Here is a 12,166-nt window from a genome sequence, read left to right on the forward strand (position 1 = left end):
ACTTACAGCCAAGAAAAAAGATAGCCCAGGTCAAAAACGCACTTGTGACCTTAGTGCAAACTGCGGAGCTAGCAAGTGAAGTGGGGGCGGAAGACTGTTTCAAAACCTCATGGGTAGAACCCAAGAGTCAGGGATGAGAAAGGCTGTTTCTATGTCCTTGCATAGATCCTATCTACATAGCCAGAGTTACAAATGGGTAAGAAACCTATGCTCTTGGTGTTTGCTGTCAGAAGTAGCTCCTTTTTAGCTAACTGGTAACATTGGCCTTCTGTCACATGTTTAGCTCCAGTGCCTGTATCCTGAGGCCCAAATGCTCTTGTATAATAAGAATGGTGGGTGCCAAATGGGAGTCCCAAAGACGACAAGAGAGCTTGACCAGGAATTTCAAAACATTCTGCCCCAACCTGGAAAGGGGTTCAGTGTCCTCTGTTTACCATCCCAGTCTGTGAGCAGGCTGTGAGTCTTAATCATTTTTAATAATTTTTGTACCTAGCACATACAATAAATGCTTGCAGAATGAACTAATGAGTAAGGTGGAGCAAGAACAGGATGCATAAGATGAGCCATGGCTAGACTGAGGAATGCTCAGACTAGAACACTGGCCCATCTAGCATTTTCACAGGGAAGTTAGAATATGCATTAAAGAAGGGAAGTAAGAAGCTATCTCCCAGGAAAGAGGGGATGCTTGGAAGTGTCCCTACCACCTATGCGATAGGTCTTCTGAATCCAACTGAAGAGAAATACTATGAGACACAAAGGATTTGCTTCTGAGGGAAATGCAAATTAGTGATGTGGGAATTTTATCTTCTCTATTCCACACGACTTCATCTGCTACAGTTTTATTAAAGAAACCAAAAAAAAGTGTACATTTGTCCATAAAGCTGTACATTCTTCCATATAAAAACACTATTATACAATTAGTAACCTTTGTCTTTTCTGTCAGAGTAGCTTACAAACGTACTATTTATTTTTACTTAATGGGAGAGACAGGACTGCTCAACAGTCCAGCTCTGGGTGTTTTGTTGTTTCTAAAGTGAACGTGAAAAAGAAGAGAGAAAAGATTAAGAATGAGACCATGAGGCTGCTTATAAAAAGGCAGGGACCTGTTTGCAGACAAGATGCAACAACAATCTGCAGTGATTCACAGCTTTGTTTCAACCCACAGACCAGAAAATGAGCTCTTGGGTCTACTGGCCTGAAGTTAACTTTAAAGCAATAAGGACTGGAAAAAGGATCTGGGAAGGTAGCTCGGGATCTGGAAAGTTGAAGAGGCAGTACTGGCAGGAATGGGTAGGGGAGTGTTTGGTAACTAGCACCCTTGAGTCAGAATTGAGTATTTAAGAAATCCAGGAAGGGGGACTGGCAGTGGGGAGAAAGTTTCCTCACTAAAGGCAACAGCAGGAGGGTAGCCAGGTTGACCAGATGTTCTAGCTACAACCTTCTTAAGGTGATTCAGGTTTGGGAAACTCAAGGCCTTCTGAGGATCCCTCACTAATGTCACCGAGAAACTGAAGGAAGGAGATTTCTTCCCCGTGTAATTTTCCATTTTTCTCCAACCCAGAACAGTAAATATTGCACAAGTCTATAGACAAATTTGGATTGTACTGAGAGAGACAGTAGCCTCTCCCACAGGTGCTCTGAGCACCAGGGAGAAAAAACAATGCCCAAGGTTTGGCTTTTAGTGTCAGCCCTACAAGAATACCAAGTAGTCCTGCAGAACCTGGGGCATTCTCCCATTCAGCCAAGGAATATCTACAAGGCTAAGCATCCAGCCATAGTCCTGAGGACAGAGGGAGAAATGGTTCCTTAAGCCCATCAGGGCACCAGGAGGTTGTGAGAGCCAGTTCTCCTCCAGATCCTCCTGGGACCCAGGAGGCCATATTGCACAGTGACCGAGAACTCTTGTCCTAGAAAATAGGGTAGCTCCATGACCCAACCAGAAGGGGAGAGGAGCGGCGGGGAGGCCCGGGGTGGGGGGCAGTTAGAGAGGAGTGTTGTGCTTTTAAAAAGAAGGCAGTATTCAAGGACCTGAAGTTCCCTGTAGCTTTTGAGCCACCTCTCAAAGGGATAATGGCAGCCTCATGAGGACTTCCGTCTGGTTACAAAAAGAAGGGTTTTGGCCAAAAAACATCCCAGTGGATACTCTTTGGGTCCCAAAATTCCATTGCAAATCAACCCCAAGGTATTTGCCACACATACTCACACACAGAGCAGCTCATAGCAAGGCGAAGGTTTTGTGCGGAGTGCCCTTGTGTCCCAACTCCAATAACCCTCAACCGCTGCCTCACTCCCCCGACTCCCAAAACAAAAAGCTTTATATTCTTGGTGGGAGGCAACATCTACAGCCCCCTGAGAAGAGAATTAGAAACAAGTCGTGATTTCAAGAAAAGCTGCTCAGGACAGAAGGAATCAGGGGAGGCCTTTTCACTCTCTGCCTAGGATCTCATCAAAAATTGAAAGAGAAGATTAGGCAATATAGTATGATTTGAGTCCGGGCTTGAATGCCCCTGAGTAAGAGTAAGAGAGGGGCCAGGGATGCAGGTGTCCTGGGTGAGAGGTTTGAACTCAGCCTCTCTCCTCTCCCCAGGGCAGATTCTGACCTCTCTCATTCACAGTTACTAACCTTGCTTGCTCCCTCTCACATCTTCCTGGGTTGCTATAGCCAAGCTTCTCCCACCTCACCTTGGCCAGACCCATGCCCTCCCTGCCCATTCCCCCCTCCCATTCCAGACACTGCCTCTCAGACTCAAGCACACAACAATTCCCTCCAAAGGCACCTGGGGAGGCCACTTCCAAGCAGCTCCCTTTAAGGATTTTGTTCTTAAAAAAATCTTTTGGTTTTTTTTTTTTTCCCCTTTTCTTAAAAAAAATAATATATGTATATATAAATAACTCTTCACTTAAAATACAGTTCCCCAGGTAGAGGTATGCAGTGGCCCGTTGTCCCAGCAGAATGAGTACAGCAGAGTGCCGGGTGGGGCGGCGGGGGATCTAACTGGAGACTGCCATGATGTAGTTCTTTGAGGGGCTGCTCCTGCCCAGCATCATTTGATTCTTGCAGGTGAGGAGCCCATAGGAGGGGGCCACCGGGGCCTCCTCGTACAGGACGCAGATGGAGCCATCCTCCCCAATGCGGTAGGACACCTCGTAGGGGTCCACCCACAGGGTCAGCTCACTGGGCAGCAGCTGGTGCAGCTGAGGCTGGCTGAGCCCGATCTGGCTGGCCACTCTGCTGAGGACGGGGTCCATTTTGTGGTTGATGCGGATGCAGCGGTAGCCAGAGCCCTTGGACGGCTTCTCAGGAAACCAGTGGTGTTTGTAGTGCTCTGTGGAGACAGTACAAGGGGGACACGTACTGGTTAGGGCAGTTGGGCCACGGACGCTACCACAAGGGGGGTGGGGGTGATGGCATAGGAGAGGAAGGGACCTAGTGATTTTAAGTAAGCAACATGGTTTCTCATGAGTTTCAGGACCCTCCTGAAACCCTCCTGACACTGTAGCAGAAAACAAAAATTATGGGATCTGGAAAAACCCCTCCTTATAGGACGAGGGTTTGTGTGTATCGGGAGGGTGTCTCAATCCTTTGTAGCCAGTAGATTGCCTTTGGCACATCCCCAGTTTAAGGAGGAGGGGTGTGACTGCGGCTGGCATGTCCAGGCAGGGCCTCTGGGGACCTACGAGCTGAAGGTTCAAGGCCAAGAAGGCTGCCATCATTGTCGGACCCATGTCTCCCACCCTGTGCCTCAGTGGTTCCCTCTGCCTTGAAAAGTCAGAGGCCTGTCTCAGCGGGTAAGGGAGGCAAAACCGGGATGTTTGGATGAAACATACGTTGTGCCTCAGAAGGCAGGATCTGTGTGGGCACGTTCAGAGATGGCTGTTGCTGCCCAAGACCGCCGGCCAATCCGCTAGAAACAGCTGGGAGATGGGTCTCTCCCCAGCCAGCGGCTGCTTGTATCTTGTCAACCTCCTCCGTCTCACACCGCACCGCCCCCAACCCCGACACACGCCCGCAGAGCGCAGTTACTACGTACAAGGCTCTCTCTGTACCATAATAGGTGGCAGATGGCTAAGGGGGTGGGCAGAAAATACAAAGGGGGCCCGGATTCCAACTTCGACTGAGTCAACAGCAGACGCAGGCTCAGCGCAGCCCCGCGCGGCTGGAAGAACCACGGCTGGGACTCCAAGTTGTTGAGAAGGTTCAGTCGCGCCTTCTTGTTCCATAGGGACCCCCCGGCCGGTCGGGCTTTGTTGCCTGCAGGGTCTCAGGGTCCAGTGAGGGAGATGAGCTCGCACTCAGATCCGCAGGTACCCCCCCCCCCCGCCTTCCGGGACATAAGCCGGGGACTCGGGATCGCACTCAGGACTAGTGTTTGCGCCCGCGACAGCTTGGAGGGGAGCGCCCAACCAGAACAACCGCGGACCGACACCCGAGAGCAGGGCCGAGGAGGAGAGACAGGACCCAGAGGAATGGGCGGAAGGTGGGGATGTGGGGGTGGGGGGAGGAGACTGCTGGCCACCCCGGGAGCTGGAAGGAAACCGAGTCCCGGAGCTGCTCAAGTGGGGAGCCCTGCCCTAAGAGGAGAGGAAAGACGCCTCAGGCAGGGAGGGGGGCCGAGCCCCGGTGGCAGGGTTCGACGGGCGCCAGGACCCTCCGCAATGTGCTCACCCGTCAGGGCTTCCTGGAGAGCCCCGCTGAAAACCTGAAGTCGCTGCTCGTTCACGCAGCCCCGGGTCCTCAGAAGGCTGGAGAGGAAACCCACAGCGGCGGCGATCTCCGGGAGCATGTCTGTTCTCTTCCCGGTCCAGCTGGCCTGGCTCATGTCGTGTGCAGCTCAGGGAGCGGTGGCGGAGGCGGGGGTCAGAGAGAGGTCTCTGATGGGACGTGCCGAACCGTAAGCCTCTGCTCGCTCGCCGGTCGCGAGGGCTTTGCCCGGACTTTACCTGCTACGCGCCTTTCATACTGTTGCGAGACCCGGAGGAGCCGATGGCGGAGTCCATTGGTCGCAGCCAGCGGATAGGGGCGGAGCCTGGCGTCCTCCCCGCCCCGCACGCCATCGGCCTCAGTCCCACCTACCGCCGCCCACTCTGCGCTGAGGTCATCGCCCGCTGACGTCAGTGCTAGGAACCGTAGCTGAGCTTGCAGGCTGAGGGAGGCGGGAGGAGAAAGGGGTGGGGGTGGGGGTGGGGGTGGGGGTGGGGGTGGGGGGGCGCGAAGGCTCTCTGGAAAGGAGAGCGGCACTTCAAGCTGGGGATTCTCTGACCTCTCCTCTCATTCTTCCAGACAGGTTAAAGAACACCTCCAAGAAGAAGCCCTCGTTGACACCACCTCTACCAGGAGGTCGCCTTTTCTGACTCCCCCCACTTTCAACCACACCCTGTCAGAACTCACCCATTTTACCGCTCTGCCGCGTTTCCTAACTAGTCGGAATGGGTTCCTCTTGGCTCTCCGGAAATAGAGACTAAGTATTCTATTTACTTCCACAATAATACCAACTTCCCCAACAAGTTATGCTCTTCTACAACAATGCCTTTTCTCTTGCCTAGAACCATCCGAGTCTTACCTACTGCTGGGTGGGTAGGGGTGGAGGGAGTGTTGCAAAACTTTTCAGTCTTCCTCTTCCACACGGGGAACCAGGCTCAGAACCTGGCGGCATCACAGGCACTCCTAGAGGTCTGTTGAATGGGGGTAACTCCTAATCAATATCCCAGGGTCCAGCACACATAGGTGCCTCATACCTATATGTTAAATGAATCAAAGCCAGTGGCCTCTGTAAATTCTTATTTTCCTTGACCACCTTTTCCTGGAGGCAGTCTCCCCTCTTTTTCCTTGACCCCAGGTTTCTCTGCCTCCTTCCCCGGCTGTGTCTCCCCTGGATCTCTTCCTGTCCCCGTTCCCTCACTATGTCCACTCACTCTTCCTTTTCTCTTCACTTTCTTTCCTTAGAGAGATTCCATTCATGTTGTCCATTTTGATGTTTACTTTTTTACTACTGACTTTCTTATCTGCATAGTCTGTCCACATCTTCTCTCATCCCGCCCCTCTTACCCGCTCTGTCTCTCCCCTTGGATGTCCAGCCACCACATCAATGTCAGTCTAAGCCCACTGTCTTCTCCAAGGCCAGCTTCCTTCCTGATCTCCATTTCTATCAGCTACCATCGGTTCCCAGTCACTCTACCCAGAAAACTCAGACTTACTTTTGGCTTCACCTTGTACTTTGCTCCTTAGATCCAGCCTCAAGCCCTGTTGCTTCTTCATATCTAGATGATTGCAGTAGACTCTGTCAAATCCAATCCCCAAATCACCCTTCCCACTGTTGGTAGACTTACCTTCCTAAAGTTCTGCATTCACTTGCTCTTCTTTTGCTCAGATCATTCTGAGACACCCTCCATTTGTCTACTGCATTAAGTATGGACTCCTTTGCCTAATAGTTAAGACCTTTCATAATTTGGCCCCATCTATCTTTTTAGGTTTCTGCCACTTTGTGCTCCAAGGTGACTCTCCTCACTGTTCTCTAAGCATCAGAGCAGCTCTACATCTCAGAGCCCTCAATATTTGCCTATGATCCCTATCCCTGCCCTGTAATATGGTCCCCATTCTATGTATGCCTATATGTGCCTGGCATTGCTGCACCATGGCTCATGCCATTATCTCTTGGATACCTCACTGCCTCCTTCCCATCTTTCCTAATCCCTCACACTCCTGAACACACAGCTTAAGCTTGGTCCTCCATCTTGAAAACCTGTGCTGACCATTCTCTCACTACAGAATTAATATTATCCAGACCATTCATTTGGCATTTATAATCTGTTGTTTGATATTCTTAGTGATCTTTTTAGAGGTTGACATCTTGTTTGCAGACTGCTTGAAAACAGGTTACTATGCTCATATGTCCTACATTTCCAGGACAGTTCAGGTTTCAAATATTCTGCTCCATTGCTTCATATAGCTCATTAAAATGCCCTGGAATTCTAGTATTTTGGCATTGAACACATCGCTTAGATGGCCTCTTCACTGGCTCCTCCCCAAAGCTGGATCAGGCCAGATGAGACCTCTGCTCATTGAGGGGGAAACAATTGTTACTGGAAACAGGGCTAGGACTGGAAACAAGATAGCCTGGAGTGCATCAAACAAAAAGATCAGGTGTCAGCAAGACCAGAATTGACCAAGGTCAACCACCAAGGAGGCCAGGGAAACAGGTCAAGGTATAGACAGGTTTACAGGATGGTTTAGCACCAAAATCTGAAAATACTTAACATCTTCCTGGCTATGCTGTTGACTGGGGTCTGGTGTTCTGGGCCTTGCTTTAGTCCATAATTGATGGGAAAAATGTCTTGTGACAGATCATCACCTGTTTTTTGCCTTAGGAAATAGAACTCTGTCCTTAGGTAGGTTCTCGTATCACTCGCCAGGTCACACAGCTAGTTCTTAATAGAGCCAGGACTGGCACCAGATCTGCTGACTTCAGATATGCCCTTTTCATTAGACTATGGAGTCCCTGTGCTATTACGATGGCTGCTGGTCCCACCTCATCCCACAGAGCTGTTCTAGATGATGATGCAATGAACTGGAGGGAAACAGTTTTCATTCTGGGACAGTAGCAAGGTCTTATCCCCCATTACCTAGGAAGTGTCTTATTCTCATCATTGGTGATTAGTTCCTGAACTTTGTAGAGGGCAGTGATAATAAGTGATAATAAGAACCAGAAAGCACTTCACCTACTTTCTCATCCTCTCTTCTTTCTACACACAAGCCTAGGGAGAGGGAGTTTAATGTATCCAACATTCATAGTTTCCAAGTTACTCTACAGTGTAGTTGTACACAACTCAGGATTTAGATTCTCAGTCAGTTTCTTTTAAGGCCAAATATTGGGTTGGCCAAAAAGTTCATTTGGGTTTTTCTGTACCATCTTATGGAAAAACCAGAAGAAACTTTTTGGCCAACCCAATACATTATAATCAAATTACTTTTGGAATTTGCTGAAACTGCCCTTAAACTGCTAGGACCACCACGGTCCTTAGAAGCTCTAAAGTCCAGATTTCACCTCTGCTGTTGCCCGCTGCCTCCCTTTCTTTGGTATAGCCAAGGCATAGTTCAAGCATCAGGATAAGGACAGTGTGTCTCTCCCTCCCTCTTCTCTTCTTCCTGCTCCTCTTCCTCCTCACTCATCTCTTCCCCTCCCCCGAAGGGCCTTGAGTTGAATTTTGAACATTAAATGTCCTAACACTGTGCTGACCTGTAGCTCTACCTACTGCCAAGTGGGCAGGTAGTGGTGGAGGTGGGGGTGGATGCCAGTTTATGCCTCAACTGGATCAGAAACTTCTTCTGTACCATGTGACCCCTACCCACTGGCTCCCTTGGTCCTGGATGCCCATCTCACCCATTTGCACAGCCTACCTGTGTGGCCCCTCTAGAGTGACCCACAGCATCCCAAACTGCCCTCTTCAGACCAAATCCCCACCAGAACTGGGTCCCTCTCCTCAGGTCTCAGCCCTGGCCTTGTCTGTGGAGTCATCACACATGCCTTGCTCTCTACGACCCAGTCAGAAGCAACCAGAACATTGTACGTGACTGTCTTGCTCAGCATCCTGCTGGGCCTGCAGGGTCTTGGCTTGGTTCTCAAGGCTACCTCCCAGTTTCCTGACCACATGTTGAAACCTGAGGTTGAGTAAAGTTGATCTGCAGGCAGAGTCTGGGCTGCGATATTCTAGGAAGATGGCATCAGCTCACTCCTACACTGTGCAGTGCATAGTTTTACTAGGTCTGTGTGTGAGTGTGCATGTGTATGTGTGTGTGTATCAGTGTGGGTAGGAGGGCAATATATATATATTTGAGTGTACATACTGAAATGTGTATGATGTTTGTGGATATATGTTTGCAGATGTTAACATGTACTTAGTATATGTTGAAGAACATCCTTTTGTGATGTGTGGGTGTTTTGGTGGAGTCTGTATGTTGGCAGGCATGTCTGAGTGTGGCTGGTATGGTTGCTAGTTTGATCTTTCCTCTTTTCAGGCCTCATCGGTGACAACCTTGCTCTGCGCCCAGAGCTGATAAGAAACATCACCCAGGGAGGACAGGTGCCTCTTCTTCACTTTCTAATCAGAGTGGAAATACCGCTAAATATATTCATAATTCTTTGCAAGCATCATTGAGTAATATCCAGAACACCTTTTTGAGTTCCCTATCACCTTCTCACAAAGTTGTACCCTTCAAGATCAGCTCTAGGCCAGTCAGTCTGGGGGTTACTCTTTAGAATCAGGAACAGGAATCAAGGACAAAAAAAAGATGACATTGTCCCTAGAAACTCTTAACAAAGACTAAGAAAGTGGGGATGTTAGCTATTTTTAAGTTTCTGTCTTTAAATCCCTCCCCCCAACCCCAAAGTGAACTGAGAACAGGGACAGAAACAGATGATGCGAAGATGATTAGGGTAGAGTGGAAAACTACCCATCTGGACTGAAGGAAGGCTTGGTAGAATATAAATATGAAAAGGGCTTTCTAATCCCCAGGTCACAACAATTTTCAAGTCCCTAAGGACCATTTCTAAGAATGCGTTGAGGGCCGGAGAAGAGTCAGAAAGCTAAAAAGTAACCCATTTCTCGACTTGCTCTGAAGATGGATGCAAAAAGAAGATTCCATTGTATAAAAAGCACCTAAATTAAGCAACAGAAGAACTTCCTTATAGGAAAGTGAGCAACTAGGATATGCTAAACAAGGTGTCTGCTCCAGTCAGGACTCAGACACTGAGATACAGGGCATCTTTATAGTGAAGGATGAAAATAGCCACAGAGGGTGGTGGAGTGAAGTCTGCTGGCCCCAAGCAGCATCTAACCTGCAAAGTATCAGAACCTCAGCCGTTGCCCACACAGTTTCCAGGTGATGAATAGAAATAGCCATGGCAGATGCAGGCTCCACCTGCTACCACCAACCTGGGAGCCTATCAGACACCTGGTGGCTAAAAACATCAGGGCCTCTCTAAGCTTTACTGGACTCACCCATAGGCAAACTTGGGAGCCTGGGTGGGTCATGGTTCTCCACAGCACACAGTCTCTGGATTTCCTCTCAGTGTGCTCAACTCTCTCTCCCAAATACGGTCGGTGTAGCTCAGAAGTCACAAGTTGGAAGCCTGTGAGGCAGAACTGACTCAGTCACAGATATCTAGTGCTTGGTCTCTATAGTGTTTAAGCATTTAAAAAATTAGTTGTCAGCATTTAATGATTAGGAAGTGTCATATCAAAATAAAACCCTAGAATTAACATTTCTCTTTAAAAATCAGAATATCTGTTTACACTGCTTCCACATTCTTATTTAGCAATGTCTGTTACTTAAGACAGGAAGTATGTCCTTCAGTTCACTCCGGTCCCCACCAACTCTTTATCGCATCCCTGCTGAGACCAAGTGGTGGTTATCATTTACCATGGCTGGATGCTGGGATTTGTTATTATTATTATACTTAATCCTCATTTGTATAACCTACCTTGATCCTGGAGGTATTTGAATTAGCATTGCCTGATATAGAGCAAATGTCAAAGCATCATCTCTAACCCTAACTTTCCTGCTGAACTCCCAACTACTTTTTTTTTTTCAGTTGAGAATTGGACATTTTTGAAATATTTTTTCTGGTGTTTTTCTCTCAACATGTAGGAATCAAGATACTTTTCTCCCTTCTTCTCTACTTCTGATTTCGTTCTCTCTCTCAATAATAGCATTACCATTCTTTGTCTAGTCACCAGGCTCACAGTCTGGCAGACATCTTTAAGTGTACCCCTGCTAATCAGTTGCCAAGGCCTAGAGAGTCTACATTTGCAACATCTCTCCTGTTTTTGCCTCTTGCCATGGGCAGTGTCCTCCCTCCCCCAGTCTTTCTGCTCTATCTAGACTATTGCCACAGCCTGCTGGTTATTCTGCCCTCCAGTCTCTCCTCACTTCAATCCACACTGAAGACTGCTTGCTAGAGTAATTTTCTTTGAACAATATCCTAATCGTGTCACTTTTCAGCTTTAAAAAACTTCAATGGCTTCCCATGCCTACAGCATTAATTAAAAATCTCTTATCCAGCATTCAAATCCCTACACTCTGGGACTTCTTAGGACAGTAACTCAGATCACTGGGGGGTTTGGTAAAAATTCAGATTAAGCAGCCTCTCCCTTGATATTCTGATTCGTAGTTTGAGATGGGATATGGGCCTGTTTGTAATGAGAACCCAGGCCATTCTGATGCAGTGGTCCATGGTCCCCACTCAGCACACCTTGTCTCAGAGGCACTCTTAGAGCTCCAAACCCACCTGATACATCTGCCCAGACACCACCATCTGTGTCAACCCCTCCCCCTGCTGCAGCACCTGGCTCATAACTGTTGGCTGAACTGGTGGTGGTCAGGCACATGCGAAGGGTGGCCTGTACCCCCAGCCAGCATTCTGAAGGCAGCCCCCTGCCAGTTCAGACAGACCTTCACTATGGGAAGCCTAGTTTATCCTTCTTATTTATTTATTTATATATATTTCTGGCCTCACCACGCAGCATGTGGGATCTTGGTTCCCCGACCAGGGATCAAATCCATGCCCCCTGCAGTGGAAGTGCAGATTTCACTGGACCGCCAGGGAAATCTCCCACGGAAGCCTAGTTTAGAAGAGCAAACAGCAGTCCCTCTAAAGAGGAGGCTTCTTTCATCTCGAGACACATTCAGACAATTTTTCTCATCTTTATAATGAGGACAATGTGTTCTTCACAGACTTATTGGGTAGATAAGTAGTAATATATAGAAAGAGCTTAGCGCAAAGCCTAAATATTATAGATAAGTATAAGTAAACCACAGCTTGGTATTGCCAACAGTCAGAAGCAGGGTTTTCAGAAATCATCTACACAAAATTTTTAATTTTGCAGATGAAGAAAAGGAGGCCGTGAGATGGGAAAAGATGCCCCAAATCACACAGCTGTTTAGTGACAGGATTAGGACTAGAGCCTCCGTCTCCCACCCCATCTAGTACCCTTTCCATTTTTCCACATCCCGTCTTGTGACACATGCTTCATTCACTCCCTCATTCCTTTTTTCACTTACTCAGGGACTATGTATTGAGTACCCTTGGTGCCAGGCTCTGGAGGAACAGTGGTGGGTTTTGGAGTGAAAGGTGTTGGAAGCTGAGGGCAGGATACGGTCAGGTGGAGT

The 12,166-nt window shown here is 48.4% G+C and overlaps 1 protein-coding gene and 1 long non-coding RNA gene across 2 annotated transcripts; one reads left to right on the forward strand and one right to left on the reverse strand.

Annotated features, from left to right (window-relative positions):
* Nucleotides 1–457: 457 nt before the first annotated feature.
* Nucleotides 458–4,982, reverse strand: BTG2 (BTG anti-proliferation factor 2). The gene is made up of 2 exons (XM_082612916.1): nt 4,667–4,982; nt 458–3,326 (listed from the first exon to the last, which is right to left on the reverse strand). Exons 1-2 carry the CDS (start codon nt 4,818–4,820, stop codon nt 2,992–2,994), a joined length of 489 nt encoding a protein of 162 aa, XP_082469042.1. The 5' UTR covers nt 4,821–4,982; the 3' UTR covers nt 458–2,991.
* On the forward strand, nt 3,949–9,149 carry LOC309799593. The gene is made up of 3 exons (XR_014293312.1): nt 3,949–4,305; nt 5,282–5,463; nt 9,014–9,149. It is a non-coding gene; the product is annotated as an uncharacterized lncRNA (long non-coding RNA).
* Nucleotides 9,150–12,166: the final 3,017 nt, after the last annotated feature.

The sequence above is a fragment of the Mesoplodon mirus genome (genome assembly GCF_964341445.2).
Source record: "Mesoplodon mirus genome assembly, chromosome: 3".
Classification (NCBI taxonomy): domain Eukaryota; kingdom Metazoa; phylum Chordata; class Mammalia; order Artiodactyla; family Ziphiidae; genus Mesoplodon; species Mesoplodon mirus.